Genomic DNA, 21360 nt, shown 5'->3' with positions numbered 1-21360 from the left:
TGTTTGATGGATACATTCTTTACACCTAGTAAAAATGGTTGATAGTTTCACTCCTAGATTTTGCATCTAGACGTCTAAGAGTGTAAGGGAACTTCAGTGGTCAGTTGGTGGTTGATACTGTTACTCCTGCAGCAGGAATATGCTGCTGAAAGCCAGAGTAGAGGCTCAACAATTACTGTACACAAACATATTTTGAAAGACAGACTGTGCAATAGGCAATGAAATACTTTTAACACCATTCATCGTAAAATGTATATATGGCTATTAAGTACATGGCATTTATAGAAATTAACGTGTTAACAGTATAGCTGCGTGGGAAGACGAGCTTGTATAAATTAACATTTATTTACATTACATACATTAGTAGTGTTTGCCAAAACTAAATACAACCATTTTCATTGAGGAGTATTGATTAAGTGGTAGGCAAAACATTAAAGCATATTTCCTGTTTATTCCATGTGATACTCTGATGCCTCTTGGGCCTGAGTGTGGTCTATGGACCAAGTAAAAATGGAATGTATGGTTTCATTCTGTTAATTGACCCACAAACGTCAGAAAAATGTAGCCACCACTAATGCTTTACTTTGCTTTACTCAATGACAATGGAACATATGGATGCATGTCACAATTCCCCCTTTTATCCCAGTTCATTTCTTATTGGTGGCTAAATTTTGTTGGTGTCTGTTTGGTGAAAAAAAAAAGCAGTAGCGGCTTGCACATTCAACCTAAAATTACATCAGGTGCTGGATAAATAAATTGTGAAAGTGATTCAAAAAAGGATATTATTCACACACTGGATTAAATCTCCTTTCAAATACTTTTGTTCAATATAAATTATCCTTTAATATTTTTAAATGTAATGCAATGCAATATATTGAATAAAAGAAAGCAGCTTTAGTCCAGTATTTGGTGAATGCCATAGAACCAAAGCATTAAGAGGAACTACCTCTTTAAATACTATTTAAATACCATATAAATAACCATACTTGGAGGGAATGTTTGCCTTGTGACACTCTACAGAGTAGTTTTGCTCATCTAAATGTCACCAGGGGAACTTTGCCCAAGATTGGCCCAACTGAGAGTGAATACAATCCAGCAGCACAAATTAATTAACTTAAATTGTGAACTGTAAATACAGTAAAGAAATATCAGACTTTACATGAAAAAATAATGTTCATCCACATGATGATACACTTGGTTCTGTAATTACAGTGGCCTATGAATACATGATTTATTGTGATGTAAACAACTGCCTTACTGCCCAATGCAACCTGACAAATTCTTTAAGATTGCACCCTCTTAAAAAACATTATTTACTATAACTGCATGTCCTACACTGCTCGTGTTACAGGAGAATACAAAAATGGATGCTGGGATGTTTGCACATCGGAATAGAGCTGACACTAGTTACAGTGCAAAAAAAGGAATGTCTCTCAGACGCACTGAGAGTCTGTCATGCCTATAGAGGTCCAGACAGGAGAGCTGATGCTCCTGGACCTCCTTATACCTCCAGGTCAACCTCCACAGTGTCATCATCCACTTCTTCACCGGCACTGTGGGCCAGTCCCTCCGGCCTCACTGTTTTCACAGAAAACTCCATGGGGACAGAAAATATGTCCCCTTCAGTTGTCTTCTCATGAAAGCTGAGGACAGATGGGGACAAAGACAATCAACACAGCCACCAATTACAGATGCTCTGCTCACTTTCCAAACCACCCCAAATAAAGTGAATTATCTTTTTTGGGAGGTCAGAGGTAACAGTGGAGTGAGCAAGTAAGCTTTGAAAATATGTGGTTTGTGACAGGTCCATAAAGTAAATAAGAATACTATAGACAGTACTGTAAGTATTTGAATATGAGGAAGCACTGTTTAGCCTCACCTTGGACTAAAGCAGAGTTTATGACCCTTACTACTGAACGGGCCGGGGGACTTATTTCCTGAAAACAGAAGAAATACAGCAATGATGCAGCTGGTATTTGGTGACAATAAGGACATAATTCTGTGTTTGATTTTGAAATGCGGTACCATCTATCAGGGAGCTTTGTTTGTAGAAGGGGGAGCGATTGGGCAGGTAGGGCCTCCTGTCAGAGCTGACATAGGACACAGCATCCTCGCCCTCGGCTACAGCCAATAGGGAGGCACGGTAGTAGATGAGTGGCTGCCAACACTCCTCCCTGAGGTTAATGATGTGCTCTGCAGTATTCCTCTGCAGGTAGGCGTACCTGTGTGGACACAATCCAGGTCTGAGCATCTTACACACACACACATATACACCCTGCTGTATCAGGGTGTGTCAGAGATTTCAGAAAGCCATATTTAGGACATTTTAACACCCATTTAATGCTACCGGGATTTGAAATAAAGACACAAAGCTGGCAAAATCAGCTGGTTTCTGATTGAGCGTCACTAATGAAAGATCTGAAAATATAAATGGCCATATTAGAAAAAGGACACCAGGAAATTGTCAGGGGATATGAAGTCCAGTTGTGTTTAGTAAATAAGATGCAGTGAAAAAAATCAAACATGTTTTGCATTTTGTACTAAACCTGTTCCTTATTAATCTAAAAGTGGACATGCAGCACAAAGAAACCTGAAAGAATAAGACCTCTACTAACTGTATTGAAGACATTAGTACTTTTTTTTAAGGCCTTAAATTCTTATTTATTTCAAGACTTTTTCAGGGGCTGCGGATGTGTGTGCAACACTTACACTGTCTTCTTGTCCGGTTTGAGCAGTTTGCTGGAGAACTCACTGAGGATGGTCAGGTAGGAGAGGTACGAGGGTGAAGGAGTGTCTGGGGTCTGGACAAACCCTTGGAACACAAACTCTATCCCGTTCCTGCACATATAAACACACCGGGACGATAGGTGAGCGATAGCCCGACCCGGCAAAAATGAATCCGAAAAGAGAGCCTACATATACACTGACCTGTGGATCATGGCGACGGACTCGCGGAACTTCATGAGGTCCCCGAAGGTGAGGGAGAAGCGCCTGGCCAGCTCCTTGATGCTGGTGAAGGTCTGCACTCCCGGGTGAGCCCTCCCTCCGCTCTCCTGCTCCCGCTTCAGACGCACAAACAACTGGGGGAACGGGGGAGAAAACCACGTCAGCATCTCTCGGGTGGGAAAGTGAAGTGCGTGCGGTCAAAGTGTGTTTTTGCGCAGATCGATAGGAGCGACGCTACCTGCTGCAGACAGAGCACCAGCGTCCGAGCGCTCTCTATCTTATCCGTCTGTCTGGTCCTGTACAGAGTCTCCTTGATGATGTCACCAAAGTCATTGTAATACTGGGGACAAAGAGGGGGAGGGAGAGAGAGGGTCACAGGTAAACATTCAATCCACCCACAAATGTGTAGTTTATAGTACATACTAGCATTGAGGAATCAGCCATTACCTTCACGTAATACATGAAGACCCCAGCTGCCATGCTCATCTCCAGCACCCCATGGACTATCAGCTTACAGTAGGCTGCAAGGAGGTTCCTTCGTTTGTGAAGGTCCTCCAACTTCTCCACTTCAGAGTCTTCACTGACTGAGGGAGCCAGATGGAGTGAAAGTATGGGTGGATATGGAGTGGGGGAGAGAGAGAGAGAAAGAGAGGGAGAGAGCAAGACAGAGAGACAAGGCAAGTAAAGAAAAAGAATGATGAATCATGAGAAACGGTGCAACAAAAAGGGAAGGGAACAAAGGAGAGGCGAGAAAGTGTGTTTTAGTTGGTTTCAGGACAATGGCTTTAGCAGGTGGAAATCAAAGATAACATAAGAGTAGAGTTATGGTTGTGACACCATGTGGCTTCAATCTTTCACAAGGCTAATAAAATAGGCTCGGAGGTGAGCCAGAGTTAATGGAATTTTCTCACGGAAAGAGATTGCCCTTATTTCATGACTTAACTCAATGCCTTTGCCCTCAGAGTGATCTCCGATCCAGCAGCTAATAGAAAACACTGTGTCTATATAACATAACCGTTACCGAGCAAATCCAATAAAACAATAGCTTTTTATTACATGTTCAAAAACCAATAATCCCATATTGTATTTGGTTGAACATTTAAGAGATTCCCATCAGGGCAGTTATTGACTTCTCTGGACGATCCCGTATTTGGATGCAATATGTCTCAGAAAGTAGAGGCTATTGTAAAGATAATAAAATGTTTTAAGTTATAGTCAACCGTCAATGAATTCATAAGTTTACCTGAAGCGCTGTACAAAAAGAACGCCCCTATTTATTTCTTCTGTTCCAGCAGATCAATCTCACTGTCTTTTTCTTCTCATTTTAGAAGAGACAGGAACATGCTCATCAATTTACATGCTGCATCACTTTGCATAACAAAGCATAACATCTTTTCATACAAATTATTCATTCCGGTTTCAGTCTAAGGATATTACAGGGCTTCCTTTGTAATTGAAGGTCAATTGTCAGGTCAGGTTGAAATCAGACCCCATTTATAGTCAGTGGGAAGCTCTGCGGAGAGTTATTAGCCACATGTGTGGCCATGCATTTAATATCTGCATGTTTTTACCACGGCAAACTGCTACAGTGAGTCAATGCTTTCCTCATCGCTCTGAAGGCCTGAGAAACAGTGCTGCTCTGACAGAGTGAGACTGCCATCTGCTGGGCATTTAGTGCAACGTGTTTTCCATTCAGTAGTAATCACCCTTGGGTGTCCCACACCCTGCCTGGGTGTAATTTTGTGAAATACATTGCTAGGAGGCAGCTCTGGGCACTGAGAATACAACTGCCACTGTTTTGAATCATGCAGATCATGTAGAATACATCTTTCTGAACAATTTAACAGATTTCCTGCCAGCGGGGCTTGTTCAAAGCGCCAGTTTGAATACACAGTCAATGAAAAAAATTAGAAAAGAATCCTCAACTCTAGAGACTCAGTTTCACCTAAATGGTAAAGTTCAAATGATGAACACTGAATAATGAAGATGCAAAGTAAGACTGGATGCACCTAGATTGCACATCAAGATGGGATTTCTTTTGTACAGTTCCATTACAACCATAAATGTTTTGCAAAACAATGCATCTATTATAGTTTTCCACATCCAAGTGACAACTAAATATAGTTACTGATCTGCAAGGTGAAATAGGTGAGAAAAGACGAGACATTTAAAGAAGTTGAGGTCTCACCCCTGCTGTGGCCGTCACTATCTGGGCCAGTGAAGACGTGCACAAATATGAAGCCCAACAGCGCCTTCTGCAGTTTGGGATTGGGAGTGTAGAGCAACGGGCCGTAGGATGTGGGATCCCACACATGCAGCTGGTAGGAATGAGCTGTGAGAACATCACAGACACCCAGGAAAGCCTGACATGGAAAAAGAGAGAGAGAAAGAGAGATTTTGGGGGTGAATCCTAAGAGAAAAAGAGTAACTGGTGGCATGATTTCCTTATAAACCATAGTCTCTGCTTGCTGTCCTACCTGCTCCCTCACACCGAGGTTGGAGTGGGAGAGACAGCGATGACTCCTCTCACAGAACATACTGAGCTGAACCCTCTGGGCCACAGCCTTCTCCTGAAGAGACACACACACACACACACACACACACACACACACACAGGTCTTCAGAGGAGGGCAAAGTGATGAGTGCCAAACAGTGTAACAATTCACCAACAATTATGTAAATTTCAATGCAAGAGGTCTCTGCAGGGGAACAAAGGGTCTGACATTACGCAGGAATTTTGCAGAAATGCTTTCCCATTACCACTGTGAACACAAGTCTAGAGGTTCAGTCACACACTTCTACAGCTTCACTGCACATCAAAAACCACACATTATCCTCATTTTCCTACATTTGCCATCTGTGGTGTGCAGGAGGTTACTGTTTGAACATTTCTCTGTGAGTCTAAAACATGTACTGAAGGTCCTCCTCTGCTTGTACATCATTACGCTTCTGCCTTGATTTTAATCTAAAATAGAAACTTCTTAACTTTTCTCCCTGGCTCTTATGTCTTTACTTAACACTTCTCCATCATACATGATCATTGTAGGTATACAAGAATACTTTGTCCATCTAATGAAATGTTGATATGTACCTTCCTTACTATTGGTTGCTTCTAACAGTTGGAATATAGGAATTTGAGATTATTCTACTGTTAAGAGCTTCAGCGAAATGCCTATCAAGTAATATAAGTGTAACTCACCCTGGAGGTTAAGGTTTCTCCACTGGTGTTGAGGGACCAGAGTATGGAGTAACACAGACACTGCAGTACCTCCAGTAGTGCCTAAAGACAAAGGGAAGGACAGAAAGATCCATGCTGGAGAAAAACTTGGGTTTGGATGGTGGAAGAATGAAAATCGAATGTGTTCACAGAGTGGGGCAGTTTCAGGAACAAGGAACAACTAACCAAGCTGGCTGATAAGCACGCCCCCTTGAGGAAACATACTGTAAAGCATAACAATGCCCCATGGTTAAGTGATGAGTTGAAGGCTTTGATGACTCAGCGTGATAATGCTAAGAAGGTTGTAAATCAATCAGGTTGCCTGTATGATAGGGAACTATACTGTAAATTAAGGAACACGGTTACTAAATTGAACAAGAACACGAAAAGAGAATATTATCAACAGAAAATCAGCAATGCTAAAAATGATAGCAAGAAAATATGGTAGACACTGAATGAAATTATGAGAAGGAAATCAAACATTTACACCACTTATGTAGAGTGGGAGGGTGTTTTCATCACAAAGCCTCAGGAAATTGCAAACTATTTTAACAATTTTTTCATTAACAAAATTGAAAAATTAAGAGCTAGCATGGCTCCAACGCATAGCTCTCTGTCATATGCTTTGATTAAGAACAATATTTTGAAGGAGAAGCAGTGCACATTTGAGTTCAAACAAGTAGATGCAGATATGTTGTTACACCTTTCTGATAATACATCTCCAGGTATTGACAACATGGATGGCGAACTACTCAAGGTTGCAGCCAGATATTTATCTGTCCCTATATGTCATATTTTTAACAGATATTTGACCAGTTCTGTGTGCCCCACACTATGGAAAGAATCTAAAGTCATACCATTGCCAATAGATAAAAAGGCTACATTCTCAGGGGCCAACAGTAGGCCCATTAGCCTACTACCAGTACTCAGCAAAATATTGGAGAGGATAGTTTTCAATCAAATTCAACATTATTTTATCAGAAATGAACTAATAACAAAATTCCAACATGCATACAGAGCTGGTCACTCAACTAACTCTGCTATAGTTCACATGACGGATAACTGGTTAAAAGAAATGGACAACAAAAAAATGGTTGGAATTGTGATGCTTGATTTCAGTGCAGCTTTCGATGTCATTGATCATGAGCTGCTAAAAACCAATCTAAAGGGCTATGGTTTCTTATCTACTGCTCTCTCTTGATGGAGAGCTATCTATCTGGAGAAAGCAAAGAGTGTTTTTTAACGGAAGCTTCTCAGAAAGCAAAGATGTATTCTGTGGAGTCCTTCAAGGCAGCTGCCTGGCCCACTTCTATTTTCTATTTTCACCACGATCTGCCCTATGTCCTGGAACAGGCAAATATAGTAATGTATGCAGATGACTCAACCATGTTTTGTGCTGCGTCAACATGTAAAGAACTAAATGCAGTATTATGCTATGAATTAAAATCTGTGTCTGATTGGGTAGAGGAAAATAAATTGATCTTGAATGTATCCAAGACAAAGTGCACTGTCTTTGGCACTAGAAGAATGCTTGCCAGGGACTCCCGTTTAAATCTATCTATCTATGGGGGGGACCCCAATACAGCAAGTTAGAAAAACTAAATTACTTGGCGTCATAATCGATGATTGTTTGGCATGGTCAGACCATATTGACGCTATTGTTGTAAAAATGGGCCAGGGTATTGCTATGATGCGAAAATGCTCTCTCTATGTAACTTGTTCTCTCACACCTAGGGTACTGCATGGTTGTGTGGTCCTGTGCAGCAAAAAAAGATATCAAAAAACTCTCTTTTACCATTTACCAAACTCGCTCTTCACTGCTCTGTTAAAACTAATGTCACAAAGATGCACCGCAGTCTGTCATGGCTGACCGTTGAGGCTAAATTAACATCCAGCCTTCTCATATTTGCCCGAAATGCAATAGTAGATGGAAAACCGGACTTCTTCAGAGAACAACTTGTACGGACAGGTCTAAAGCACAATCATCAAACTAGACAGGTTAGCATGGGTCATCTGGAACTTCCAAAGCCAAAAACAAATCAACTTAAAAACTCAGTCATTTATAGAGCCTCCAGCCAGTGGAACTCATTACCTACACACATTAAACAAATCAGATTGAGTGATTCAAAAAATCACTCAAAAATCACTCAAAAATCACTAAAAAAAAAATCAAAAATCACTCAAACAGAAACTAATGAGAGAGGCCACACAACAGGAATGATGCCACCTGCTATGATGTTTTGTTTGGGATTTCAACTCATTAGTTTGTTTGATAACCTCTGTACATGCATTGGTTAAATTATCTGATAATTTGATTACTTGACCTTTAATTATGTAAATTTTTCTAGACTGACGGGGTGTCGATGTATGTCTGTTTGTATGTCTGTATGCTGTCAGTGTTTGTATAATTTTATGTGGACCCCAGGAAGATTAGCAACCGCTGTAGTGGAAGCTAATGGGGATCCGAATAAAGAAGAAAGAAGAAAGAAAGAGACATTTTCAGAAGGAAAGCAGGTAAATAAGTCTGTCGCTGATAAAATGAAAACACTTTTACAAACCAGATCCTCTAGATTTTAGATACTTAAGTAATCATTATTTCCCAACATGGATATGTGGCATTTTGGGGAAATAAATTAACTCTGCAAATGGGCTCAGTACATGTGTGCACGGGGTAAGTGAGGTGAGTCTGAGGTGTGTGATGGTACCTGAGGCGGCGCTCCTCCCTGGGTGTTTTCAACTGACAGGAGAGGAGACAGCAGCTGGAACAGATTCCACCCGGACAGGTCCTGACCGCTGCCACCACACACAGAGGAAGACACATGTACGGCAGATAAATACACATCGCTGGACAGAATCCAACACTTCATTGAGAACAGCAATCAAATCTTACTTGTGGAAAGCCCTGAGTTTCTTCAGTGTGGCTAAAATGTCTCCCGTTTTCTCCTTGTCAGCAGAGAACCTGTCACCCTACGACAGAGAAGTAAACATGGGAAGTGATGTGCATGCATGGATGTGTGGCATGCCTGTATATTGGCAGGCTCATTCGTGAATATATACAGTATATATGGAAGTATAGCATTTAACAATAATGGTTGTTAAGTGGAAAAAATATTCAGTCACTTTGCCAAACAGACGAGTGTAAAAATAATAAAGATAAAAATAAAAAATCACAAATTCATGTTCAATTTCTCCCGGCTTGGAGAGAGAATTTTGCATGGGTGCAATACAACACGACAACTGACCTATTTAGCTACAAAAATGGTCACACTGGACATACAAATTGTTTGTTTTCACATTTTCCCAATTTGGGCAAGTAAGTTCATCTGTAGGACGAGTGAAAATGAACTGAAAAAAGTTAACATCAACCCCTCAAGTATGAGCATGCAGTGTATGGATAACTGCCCACCTTCAGTGCGTCCCCCAGCAGTGATGCCAGTCGGTCTATCCAGCACTGGAACAGAGAGTCTCTGGCAGCCCGGGCGGAGAGGTGCCAGGCCGTCTCCTCCCCACACAGACTGTGGTACGTGCGGGCGGCGGCCTCCAGGACGGCAGGACCCGAGTGGAGGTCCACAACTGCTCCCATCTCTGCCATCAGGTCCGACACCGCCTGGAGCACAGGAGGAGGGCAACACTGACTCACTCTCACCAGCAGAGGGCGACAGAATTACATTTGGTCTATAGTACACCAAACAACAATTTGGGCAAATAGGGCAAATGTACAGTGTCTAAATTAGTGGGGCGGGGACACTCTTCTCTGTTGCAGCCAACTGTGTGGTTTAGGCTAATTAGATGGGTGTATTTTTACATTAGCATCTTGCCTAGTGCAGCTTTAAGGCATGACCTGAAATCTCAGCATTTTTAGGCTGGGTACTCTTTTATTTTTATAATACATATGTGGTTAACCTTTAATTAACAACAAATTCACTATAATGGTAGCCTGGTAATACTGAATTTCTTAATTAAACATCACGTTTAGGATTTATTTCATGGTGGCAATACTTTGGTCTAACATTAAAAAGTTGCTAGTGACAAAGAAATCATTAAAATGATGATACTGTGTCTCCCCAAACCAAACCAGTTTCCTTGGTATTGTTTGTGCTGTTTGTGTTAGCTGAGAGACAGCTGTACTGACCTGTGTGCTTTCAGCAGCAGGACACTCAGGGAGGAAGTACTGAGGAATCTTCATCAGCAAGGCAACCATGTCCCAGCTGCTTGAAAACTGCCCAACCAACATTATCATCATCATCATCATCATCATCATCATCATCATCATCATCATCATCATTAAAGAAGAGACATTACAGGCATTGTAATGCATAGATCTGCATATTCTTCATACAGAATTAAGCAGATAGATAATGACAATCTTGTGTGTGGAATAAATACCTTGGACAGCAGCTTGGGAAGCACCATGAAGAAATGTTCAGTGAGTTTAGTACAGTCATCAACCTGAGTCTTCTTCTCTCTGGCGCTCATTACCTGGAACATTAACACACCCAAACACGCACACACTCATAAGTAAAATATAACTTGTTCTTTGCGTGGTCAGATATTTCTAACACATCAAATTCAAGGTGATGCAAGATGACTTGATGACTTGATCCTTTGCTAGAACTGTTTCATACAAGCTGCATGCAGACGTTAATGGAATGAAAGTTGATCTCCCACTGACTTTTTTCCCTCCACTCCTCCCGGCCAGTGCGGGTCCCTCTGAGGCCTGACGCACCGACGCTACTAGGATCTCCACAACCACAGCTTGCTCTGCCCGAGTTAGACCTACACACACACACACACACATACACACACACACACATATACACACACACAATGATGAGTGTATCCAGCAATGGTATGTTATGGTGGAAATGGACTGAAGAACTAAAGGCTGTGTAAAACACCACTTAGTGGAATGCAGATAGATGCAGATATACCCAAAATGCATTTGATAAACAAACCAAAAAATGTGCCAATTAGTCATGACAGAATTTTAACATCTAGAGATTAAGGAGTCTCACTCTTCAGAAAAAAATAAAAAGCTGCTACTTATTTGGTTATTGCATAGTCAACACGCCCTGATGAAAGTTCGTTGAGAGACAGCGGGTTGACACACGTTGGTGTGTTTTTAACCTTGCAATAGACAATAGACAGACATTTACTTAATATGCCTTTAATGTGTGACACACCCACTCCTGCCTACCACACACACACACACACACACACACACACTCTCTGACCTGTAGTTTGTGGGGAAGGGTCCTGCAGCAGTACAGAGGTGAGTGTAGGCCAGTCCTTCAGCAGAGCTCCACCACAGTCCCACAGACTGTCCACTAGATAAACCACATGCTTGTGCAGCTAGAAACACACACACACACAGACATGTTATCACCCTGTCTGCTTGGCTTGGTATCAGAATTCTGATTGAGAATGAAGTAAAAGAGAAGCACACATGGCACCATGACCTAAACACTGGATAGGTCTTTTCTTATCACCAGTAGTTCCAGTCAGTTGGCTTTGCTAAAACAAGTCCCTTGAATTCACAGAGCCAGCAGCACTGTGACTCACCTCAGACTCCTGGTAGAACTGCAGCAGTGTCTTCAGTCTGGCAACTGTCTGTTGTTTATGTGCATCCTCCTCATTCCCTCCGTCTTGAGCATCAGATGCAGGTGAGATGTTGAGAAGCCTGGAAGAGACCAACAATATCCAGGTGATCGGTGAACCATCAACCCTAGCATTACTCATGTTTATTTTCTCTTTTTAAGTGATGTAGGTCCATCTACCTTGAGTAGAGCAGCTCCCCAGCAAGGGCCGCTAGAGGGCGCTGTGAGGAGTAAACAAACTGGAAGAGCTGCTTGTAGTCGTCTGGACTGAGCACGTCATCACACGACCTGGAGGAGAGGGGAAAGGGTTGATCAAAAACATAATAGGAAAACGGAAAAGGATAACAGGAATAGGATAAGAAAGACAAAACAGGTTGGTGACTCACTTGGAGATGAGTACCAGTAGTTTCATGGACTGCACCGCCACCTCATTGTCCTTATCCAGGGTCATAGAGATCATCCGCTCCTGGAACACAAACAGTTAACATTATACACACACACACACACACACACATACACACACATAGACACACACACACACTTCAGTTTAAGGAGGGTTGGTTACCTTGAAGCGGCTAGTGAACAGGTCTAGCTTAGGCAGCAGCAGAGGATCTCCATACAAGCCCTGCAGACCTAACACACACTTCAGACGCACATCTGAGATCTGAAAGATGACATTCATCAGTCAATGCACAGATATATGCTTATTATAGCTTATTATAGCTTTTTGCCATTATAAGATAGAGCCAGGAGTTGAATTACTCCCAGGTATAGTCACCAGTTTCATAGCAGTGTACGGCAGTTAGTGTCTCTTGTCACAAATCAAATGTGTTTCACTGTATGATTGACTCTGCTGTTGTTTACCTTGTCATACATCATCCAGCCCATGTATTTGAGATAACTATCATTGAGAAATGCAGAACTGTAGAGTTTCATCCACACAGCCAACTCCTCTATACACATAGAGCGGATTTCTGGAAGCACGTCACTACACACACACACACACACACACACACACACAAAGGAGACACATAAGCTCAAAACAGAACTAGATAACGCCTTAATGCACATCAAACCCAAATCTGCCACTCAGTGTCAGAGAAATAGTCGTGTAACTTCACCGGTATCTCTTCAGAAACACTCCTTTGAAGATGGTGTCCATCATGCTCTCTATCTCCGCCCTCTTCTCCTGCAGCTGGAAGAGCATCAGCAAAGACAGACAGGAAGCAAGCTGTAGTCAAAGCCAAATTCCCTTGTTCATCCCCTTCCCTCACATCATTCATTCACATAAAACAAGACAAAATCCACCAATTCCCGCCCCACCCGGCCAGGTGCCAGGTGACATGGGTCTTACCTCGTTGATCTTCTTCTGTATTCTGTCCAGCCGGGAAGTGCCTTGCCGTCCCGAGGCCTTCGTCTTCTCCACCTCCAGCAGTTTCTGGCTGTTTTCCACGCCCACACTCAGGCTCAGAGCCACACCCACCAGAGAGCTCAGCAGCTTCACCGCTTGTGAGGGACGATGAGATCAAAGCACAGAGGTCAGGTATATAGAAGTTTACTGAATGCATGTATGTATGTATCTGCGTGTGTGTTTTATGTCCCTCACCTGCTAGCGTGCAGGTGTGCCTGAAGGCTCGTACGTAGGAGTCGGAGAGCTCGGTGAGCAGGGAGATGAGGGTGTTCATCAGATAACTGTCAAAGATGACGCTGTGCTGACACTGAGCCACCAGCACCGACACAAAGTCACAAAACTCTGAGTGGAACCAGCGGCCGTACGGCCCAGACTGTATCAGAGGATACTCCACACTGTCCTGCAGCAGAGAGAGGGAGGGAGACACTGTAGGGAGCACAAAGGTAGTGGGACCCCAAATTTAACAGCTTAGATTAATTATTCTAAACAAGTAACCGCTCCTCTGATCACTGATGCAAATCTGATTGAAGAAATGATGGAAGAAAAATACAGCAAGCAGTGAGGTACTGACTATGTCCATGGGCCACGTGACTGTGAGGATCCATGGAAAGGCCAGAAACTTTTTATACTGTACACCAGCGCCCTAAAATGCACACAAACATAGAGTTTCAGTTATGGGTGTCCAAATCAGTGCTGTATGACTGAAAGACAGAAAGGGAAAAAATACTAATGAGTTACAGAAAACACAAAGTAAAGACCTCTTACCTCATCCAGCTCCTCGACCATCTTACTCATGACATCGCTGTCCTCTTTGCTGTGACACATCTCTGCTGTGACCACGCCTGGGAAGGAAAGGAGGGAAATATAGATCCAAATCCTGTGTGTGTGTGCTTGTGTGTTTGTGTGTGGGTGTTCGCACATGTGCATGTGTGTGGTGACCGCTTGCCTTTGCACCCAGAGCACTGGATGAAGAAGCTGATGATATCGAGGAGAGCGGAGTCTCTGTCCATCACATAGGCCTCAATCCAATCATCGACCACAGCCTGCTCAGAAATCAAGAGAGACACTGACAGGTGAAGCACTACTCTCTCATCAACCATCCTAATGTGTAAAGTGAACTAATGTCTTCCATGCGTGGCCCTCAAATTACTTCTGAGCAAAACTAAATTACTAGTAATTACTACTAATTAAAGTCTAAATTACATACAAATCACTGTAATGTGACAGGTGAGGTTTGATAGACATTGCTTAAGTTTAAGAAGAGGTTTGCTGACCTAGGAACAGCTTTGGCTTTCAAATTACAACAAATGAGACAGTCTAGGAGAACAGGCCATGGATCACAGATCAGCAATCCCATTCTCAGACACATGATCAAAACAGGTGTCCATTGAAAAGGATAGGAATCTTACCTGCATGGCACTTCTGCCCATGGTGACCACCTCAAACAGGGTGACGGCCTCAACATGGCTTTGTTTACCATGGCCTCTGCGTGCTCTGCTGACGCCGCCTCGGCTGGCTGTGGCGTGGCTGCGCTTGGCATTCTCTGAGCCGTCACGTGCTCTTCTCTTTCCTCTCTATTGGTTTTGAAGACATGACAAATACTTGAAAAGATTTATGCTCACATATGAATGATCCAGGGTGTCAACCAGTGTATTGCGTCCCAAGCGGGCTGAGACATTACTAATTAAAATGTTTCTGAAATGACTCAGGTTCGGTGCTTCCAGGGCTTAAAACGTTCCTGGGGCAAACCCTAGATGAGCAACAGAGAGTCTATTCTAGTCAGTATATCATCACTGGATAGCACCTACCACACTCTTCCGCCTATTCTCATTTCCAGACTCGTCCCCCGAGTGATTGACAGCTCCAGAGGAGTTTCCCTCAATACCAGAGTTCTCACTAGGAAACCAAACACATGCAATTAGATTACATAAGAAACGTGGAACCACCATTTAAGGACACACTGTCACTTATAGAAATATATTCTGACAAGAAACACAATTAAAGATCCTTACTTCTGCTCTGAAGGCCTGGAGGCAGATGTAGCTGTCGGGTCTGCTATCATCTCTCTCTTCAGATCATTATACAGAGCTCAGATATGGGACTCGGCATCTGGAAATATGTTCAATGTTTGGCCTGGGACCTATGGAAATGTCCGAGAAAGTTTCAAGGAGAGATATAATTACAAACTAATTTGATACAAATGATGCATCAGCTTATGTTTACCATGACCAGCAGTCATCAAAGGCTGTAACGTCAGACTTTAGAGGTAGGGGGGAAAATAGAGGTAGACATGGAGAAATTTTTTTTTTTTAGTTTTTTTAGTTTTACAATTAGGGATTCACTGTCTTCACTTCAGCAGGGTGGATGCTTGGCATCGTGGGAGTTAGGTCCTTGACAGTCTCACTTACTACTTTGCTATCCTGCAACTCTTAGCTGAGAGATATTTTGCAAACACTGCAATATTATCAGTTGAATATTGCAGCAGCCAGTTTGACAACTATGACTCATAGTTTAAGGATGGATGTAAACAAACGACCTTAGACAACAATAGACAGACAGCAACAGATAGATAGAACAAATAGACAGGATAGATAGATAGGATAAATATTGAACTTGTCAAATGTATGACATTTTGTATCCATAATGGTCCGATGGTTGTTAGCTTACAACTTCACCCCAGTACCCATAATGAAATTTCCGGACAGCCTAACCCATTCTGATTGGTTAACCTTTTCTTCTAACCGAAACCGCCTAATGTGATTGGACGTTCTCAGCGTCGATCAGACATTTGTCCCGCCTCTGACGGCTGCACACGGCCTGTTGTGTTTAGGATTTTCTCCGCACCCTGATACTGCAACAGCCATTCTGACACAAAACGGAGTTTAACACCCAGACGCATATTCTGTGTGGGAATTTCATCATGCCTCAGAGAACATACAAATATCATAAGCCATTTAAGACTTTTAGTTGGACGACATTTTAACAAGACTAGCCAGACATGCCGCAATGAACAACAACATGCTTCGCAGCTTATCGTTGCCTTTCTGAACTTTATAACATGACAACAGTGGTTAGTTAAGTGTAAAGGCAGTAACGTTATGTATCTTACCAGAAGCGTAGGAGTAACTCGGATGAGAGCTGTCATTGTATTCACTTATAATCCGGTGTGAGACCTGAACACCATCTTGCGAGATTTGAAAAAATTAATCAGGAAGAGCGATGCTCAAGAGCGAGCACCGCGTTCACGTCAGTAAAATCTGGATTTAAACTAAAGAGGTTTTATATTAACGATCGTAGGGCTGAAAAGGCATGAGATACGGTTGTTTCCATATTTCTGGGGGTTCCAGCCTCAAAGGAGACGAAATCCTGTTTTTTGTATTTGGTATTTTCCATTATTATGAGTTAAGTCCAATGGCTAGAGTTCATGAAGGCAAATAGTTCATATATAGGCTGTTTTGTAAGTTATTGGCTATTTTTGTATTGTATTATAATTTGTTCAGCTACTAACGTTACAATAACTAACGTTATATTGCTTGGCGGAAGAATAGCACTGTTATTGCCTAAATTATCTGTGAATAAATGAAAGAAACTAACTGCTTGCATTCTGAACGCATTTGAGTTGCTTTTTTTAATACTACATTTGCGTATTAGTGCCGTTTTATAAAGGCAACAAGCCATTCGGCGCAATGCTTTACAGTGATTTTACAGGGAGGGAAAGAAGTTAGCTTTTGGCCTTTTATGATTGCATCAATAATATAAACCACAGGCTTTATTTGTTTCATCTTCTCCAACGGCATATGCCGCTGGGACTGGCAGGTGCCACTCCACCAGTGGCATATGCAACGTGAGAAAGACCCCATCTGGCGGCCAACAACCTCCCAGCAAGTCTTGTCTCACAGAAAGTTAACCGCAGATTGTTTATTCTACGCTGCGAATAATAAATAAAATACAGCTAGACTGCAGCCTTGCCTTTAATATTTTTTGAAAATACTTAACTTAATTTGTGGAACCATTTCCCTAGGTCAGCAAGTTTTATTAAGTTTGTCTTCTACGTTGAGAATGTTCTGAGATGTTTTGAAAACCTTTTCGTCAATAAAACCTTATTTTTGAAATGTTGATTTGCGGCTTTTGACCTGTCGTGAAAACCAGAATATCCGATTTGAATATGCAGATGAAGGGGAATATAGTTGTGCAATACTTACAGGTATCCTAGAAGCCTACTGGTCAAATTCTGATGAAAGCAAAGACATGATCTCCCTATTGCATACAATTTTTATTGTTCCATTTTGGGTAAAAATTTTGAAATATGATATGATAGTGAGTTGAGGGAATCAGCAGGCTTACATTCATTTCCAAACAACTGACTCACCATAGGGCCTAATATGGGCCACATTCAGAAGGACAATGTAAAAACCTACATGATTGTGTCAATTAAATATACAATCCCACCATTAATCAGGAAGTTGAATCAAATTGTGTAGCACCTTTTTACAGTGATATCAACAACATTAGTTCATGTAGAAGCAGGGGCTCCCTGGTGCATCAGAACCACGGCAGTCTTGGGTGGGTTTTCCTCAGAGGGCGAGTCAGGACAAGAGCTGAGACATGAAGCTCATGGCCGGGCTCAGGTCTTCTGTCAGATCCTCCGGTAGCGACGACACCACTGACGTCAGGCTGTGAATTAGCTCTAATATCCTACACACAACAGAACACGGCTGTTAGCAGATTGTATTAAATATGCACAACATGCACACAAAAAGTAAAAATCCAGCCCCGATTGTAATATTTAGATTTCCTCTCACCAGTTGATGTAGTGTGCAGCCAGCTGAGGTTCTAGCCTGGAGCCTTCCTCTGTCACCAGAGACTGTTTCATCTGTTTGAAGTTGGCCTCAATATCTTTCTTTATTTCAGAGAAGGCCTGGATTCCTCTGAAAGAACTGATGACTTGCTGTAATAAAGTGATGTTGAAAAGGACACAGTGGAGTGAAAATGTACAGTGTCAGGTTGATGCGTGACAGAAAAGAGTAATGCTGAATAGAAGACCGTACGTATATAACGGAGAGCTGGTGGGCGATGTATTTGTGGCTTCCAAGGTGCCTGATATCCTCCTCTAGCTGTTGACTCAGCACCAGGAGCTGGTTCAGTTTGGCAATGTGGGAGAAGTATTCTGCAACACAAGCACCATCTTACATTAGACGTCTCCTGTGGGAACACACGGAGGAACTTTGGTAGCGTGAACATCCAGTGTGGAGGGGGTGTAGTGAATAGAAATGCTTCTTCAAAAATTAAATGTTTAAGATCTTTACTTTGTTATGTGTCATATTCAGGGTATCCACAGGTCCTTAAATAGTCTGAAAAACTGCAATGACAGGTGTCTTTGTGCTGCATGTCCACGCTTACAGTACAGGGTTAGTAGTACAATATGTAAAATATGTTGTTTTGTTTTTTCCCCATTGTATCTGCTTGCTTTACTAAATGTAATTAGACTAAATGTCCCTTATCAATTATTTTCCTATATACTTCCCATTTATAGTTTCAGTTCAATTGGAAATAGGCCGATTTTGCCAGCTTTGTTTGTTTGTTTTTGTTTATGAAGTGGTCTTAAATTGAATTCCAGCCAGCATGAAAAGGTCCTAAAAGTTTTAAATGTGGCTTTCTGAAACCTGCACATACTCTGATGTTACTGTGCAATAGGTCTATCTAATTCCCCGGCTACTGGTGTGTCCCCCAACAACAATAAACACAAATGGATTGAAATATGCTTCGTCATCCTGGTACAGCAGGGAGGGGATCAACCATCAGCTGAAGGCCTCACCGTCCATGAGCGGCCTCTCCAGCATGTCCACCGCACTTCCTTGGATGAGGAACACCTCCACACGAGGAAACATGGCCGACAGACCCACCATGTCCAGATAGTCCTGACAGAACAATTACACACAAACCCACTGATCTCAGTTTTACCTTGAATCACTGTATTCTCATTTCAAGTACCTTTATCAGTGTTTTCTGTAGATGTTTGTGGAGGTATGGGGAGTCATTTCGGTTTTGACGCCCAGGTTTGCTCCTTGTCCTATTCCAGGATCATTTCCATTAAGTGTTGCAGTTGAAGAATAGTTCTCATTTGGATATTTATATCATGATATATGGACACATATGCTGTAGTTGTAATCTATTTATTGCTCTGTTTGTTTACTTATTAGATTTGGCTGAGCAATAAGGCCTGCTGATGAATTTTCATTGTGTTTATATATTTCTAGAGACATAGAAAACTCAAGTTTCAGTTTCATTTGTCAGATGTGATACCTCCAGCTGTGGCATAGGCTTTGGTAGATGTTCGAGGCACTGCAGCATCTGGTCAAGAATCTCTGCTCCTGGAAGTGTATAGCACAAAAAAATCTCAGCTGCACAAGAGCTTTCCAAGCTGAGTTCAACAGTTTGATTGCAGATAAAAGAGCTGAGGAACTGCCTTAGCATCAGAGATGAAAATATCAGGATCCTCTGAATAATGTACCACACCTACCTTGAGCCTGGAAAGTGTCTGACTCCTCTGGGCTACAGTCTTGTCGCAGCTGCTCCTGGAACTTCAATGTAATAATTATGAATAACATATTGCAGGACAAAAGGACCCGTACCTATTCAGATGCATGCCTATTCATTCCCATGAGCTTTGTCACATCTCTCTCAGACTTTCCTGTTTATCTCTACTTTGAACTGAAAAAAAAAATTCTTTAAAAAGATTGTCGATGTCAATAAAGAAATTATGCAATAAAGACTGATGAAAATACATTTGCAGCCAAAGTTTGTCTGTAAAATATCTGTCCACCCTGACTCCCAGAAATAGCATACATGTTGGTACTCTCATGTACAGTGTTTAAGTGTTGTACCTACATTAGAATATTGCCAAATGCAGTTGCCTTCAGCAGCCACCACAAAACTACTTTTCTCACAAGGTCGACTGTTATTTCCTACCAAAAGCTCTTGAATGCTCTGCAAATTTTATTTTCGACTTCCAAGTTCAGACGAGGGAGCTTCCGAGGAGCATTTGAACGCAGCATAGTGATCAGGTTGCCCTACCTGCTGCATTTGCGCCCTGATGAGAAGGTCCAGTTGCCCACAGAGACACAGCATCTCCAGGCCCACCTGCTCCGGACTCAGCTGGACCGGCATCAGGGGTCTCTTCACCTGGAGCTCCACTGACCAGAGGAGTCAAACATAAATCTCTGGGTTTGTCTGGCAACTCCCCCTTTCCCCTTCACCCCGCATACACACACAGAAATATATACTGTCAGTAGAATAATATGCATGTTGCATTTCTCCCTTCAGTCCAACAGCAGGAGAGTGAATAAGGACAGAGGGGGAGTGGACAGCGCTGAAATGAGACGCAGCCCGTTTCTGTAGGGAGCAGCGCCTTAAACTCCTCCACAATGCTTTTTATTTAACACCAGGGGCTGATATTTTGTTCCACGGCATCACAGTCTTATCGCGAAAGAAACAAATGCAACACAAAAAATTGTCGGTAATGTTGACGCTTACCTTTAAATGATGCTTCATGGTAAACGCACGGCTGACAGAGCGGCTCGGAGATGCTCACTGCCATATCTGAACTGAACTGGCTGTGATTATCACACTATCTGTTAAGCCGCACACAATCCATATGAAACACATAAAGAGCGATGGCGATTACCTAATGGAGTCTAAAGAGAGAAAAAATAATAGAGTAGGACCTAAGTTTTTATTTAGTCGTATCTGATCGGGAATATTTGATCTAATGCAAGGGGCGCGTTCGAGACTGCTAAACGTTCAGGCAGGGTGAATAAACGCTGATAAAAACGGTTCTTCGCCTACAATTCTTCATCTCTTCGTGAGCAGACGAAGCGCACACGCAAGCAAAAGGTGAAGAATTATCGTTAACACCGGAGTATCCATGTAGGTGTTGCTGAGCTTGATGAACTGAACCCATGCCCACGCCCTTTGCAACACATTTGCAGTCTTGAACGCCCCGCAGACTGAGGACCACCCGGCTTTGTGAATGATGTCATGTTTTGGGGCTGAGGATCACTTGGTAGGAGGAGGAGGGGAGGGGAGGGGGTGCAGTCTGCATCAAATGTATTGTCTACAGGTTTATCCCAGGACTAAAATAGGAAAAAGGCTGTTGCTTGTCTTATTATATCACTGCCAACTGAAGATCC

General features: G+C 42.3%; 2 protein-coding genes across 3 annotated transcripts; both read right to left on the bottom strand.

Moving 5' to 3' along the window:
* Positions 1 to 209: 209 nt before the first annotated feature.
* On the bottom strand, positions 210 to 16374 carry LOC139651066 (cohesin subunit SA-2). Of its 2 annotated transcripts, none has more exons than XM_071527903.1 (32): positions 16281 to 16374; positions 15184 to 15311; positions 14980 to 15067; positions 14581 to 14745; positions 14118 to 14214; positions 13937 to 14013; positions 13743 to 13814; positions 13367 to 13571; positions 13115 to 13266; positions 12882 to 12955; positions 12625 to 12748; positions 12326 to 12424; positions 12147 to 12226; positions 11941 to 12048; positions 11726 to 11843; positions 11398 to 11515; positions 10836 to 10939; positions 10550 to 10642; positions 10296 to 10382; positions 9570 to 9770; positions 9054 to 9130; positions 8869 to 8956; positions 6146 to 6226; positions 5424 to 5516; positions 5135 to 5309; positions 3394 to 3530; positions 3185 to 3286; positions 2929 to 3080; positions 2710 to 2838; positions 2026 to 2222; positions 1880 to 1937; positions 210 to 1643 (listed from the first exon to the last, which is right to left on the bottom strand). In XM_071527903.1, the coding sequence occupies exons 2-32, from the start codon at positions 15231 to 15233 to the stop codon at positions 1502 to 1504; spliced, it is 3543 nt and encodes a 1180-aa protein (XP_071384004.1). In that variant the 5' UTR covers positions 15234 to 15311; positions 16281 to 16374; the 3' UTR covers positions 210 to 1501. The 2 variants fall into 2 exon arrangements, with proteins under 2 accessions (XP_071384004.1, XP_071384005.1); XM_071527904.1 differs by having other exon boundaries at positions 12882 to 12949.
* Positions 16375 to 17511: 1137 nt separating this feature from the next.
* On the bottom strand, positions 17512 to 20338 carry LOC139651068 (uncharacterized). Its single transcript, XM_071527906.1, has 7 exons — positions 20246 to 20338; positions 19692 to 19746; positions 19475 to 19542; positions 18987 to 19089; positions 18220 to 18338; positions 17974 to 18119; positions 17512 to 17866 (listed from the first exon to the last, which is right to left on the bottom strand). The coding sequence occupies exons 1-7, from the start codon at positions 20336 to 20338 to the stop codon at positions 17758 to 17760; spliced, it is 693 nt and encodes a 230-aa protein (XP_071384007.1). The 3' UTR covers positions 17512 to 17757.
* Between the last annotated feature and the right edge of the window lie 1022 nt (positions 20339 to 21360).

This window comes from Centroberyx affinis, unplaced genomic scaffold, assembly GCF_046629955.1.
Source record: "Centroberyx affinis isolate AG114_WGS23_722 - 3 ecotype Tasmania unplaced genomic scaffold, CSIRO-AGI_Caff_v1 ptg001586l_1, whole genome shotgun sequence".
In the NCBI taxonomy this organism is placed as follows: Eukaryota; Metazoa; Chordata; class Actinopteri; order Beryciformes; family Berycidae; genus Centroberyx; species Centroberyx affinis.
The sequence above is the reverse complement of the archived record's forward strand: the minus strand, read 5'-3'. Positions and strand labels throughout refer to the sequence as shown.

What these genes read in the sequence shown, in the direction of transcription:
- LOC139651066 (XM_071527903.1), bottom strand. Translation starts at nt 15,233, where the DNA reads ATGATAGCAGACCCGACAGCTACATCTGCCTCCAGGCCTTCAGAGCAG. An exon ending in CCAGTGCTCTGGGTGCAAAG is followed by an intron (nt 14,014 to 14,117) that starts GCAAGCGGTCAC and finishes TTTCCTTCCCAG; the next exon opens with GCGTGGTCACAGCAGAGATG. An exon ending in TACAGAAGAAGATCAACGAG is followed by an intron (nt 12,956 to 13,114) that starts GTAAGACCCATG and finishes ATGCTCTTCCAG; the next exon opens with CTGCAGGAGAAGAGGGCGGA.
- LOC139651068 (XM_071527906.1), bottom strand. Translation starts at nt 20,338, where the DNA reads ATGCCGGTCCAGCTGAGTCCGGAGCAGGTGGGCCTGGAGATGCTGTGT. An exon ending in AGCCTATGCCACAGCTGGAG is followed by an intron (nt 19,090 to 19,474) that starts GTATCACATCTG and finishes TTGTTCTGTCAG; the next exon opens with GACTATCTGGACATGGTGGG. An exon ending in GGAGAGGCCGCTCATGGACG is followed by an intron (nt 18,339 to 18,986) that starts GTGAGGCCTTCA and finishes CTTGTGTTGCAG; the next exon opens with AATACTTCTCCCACATTGCC.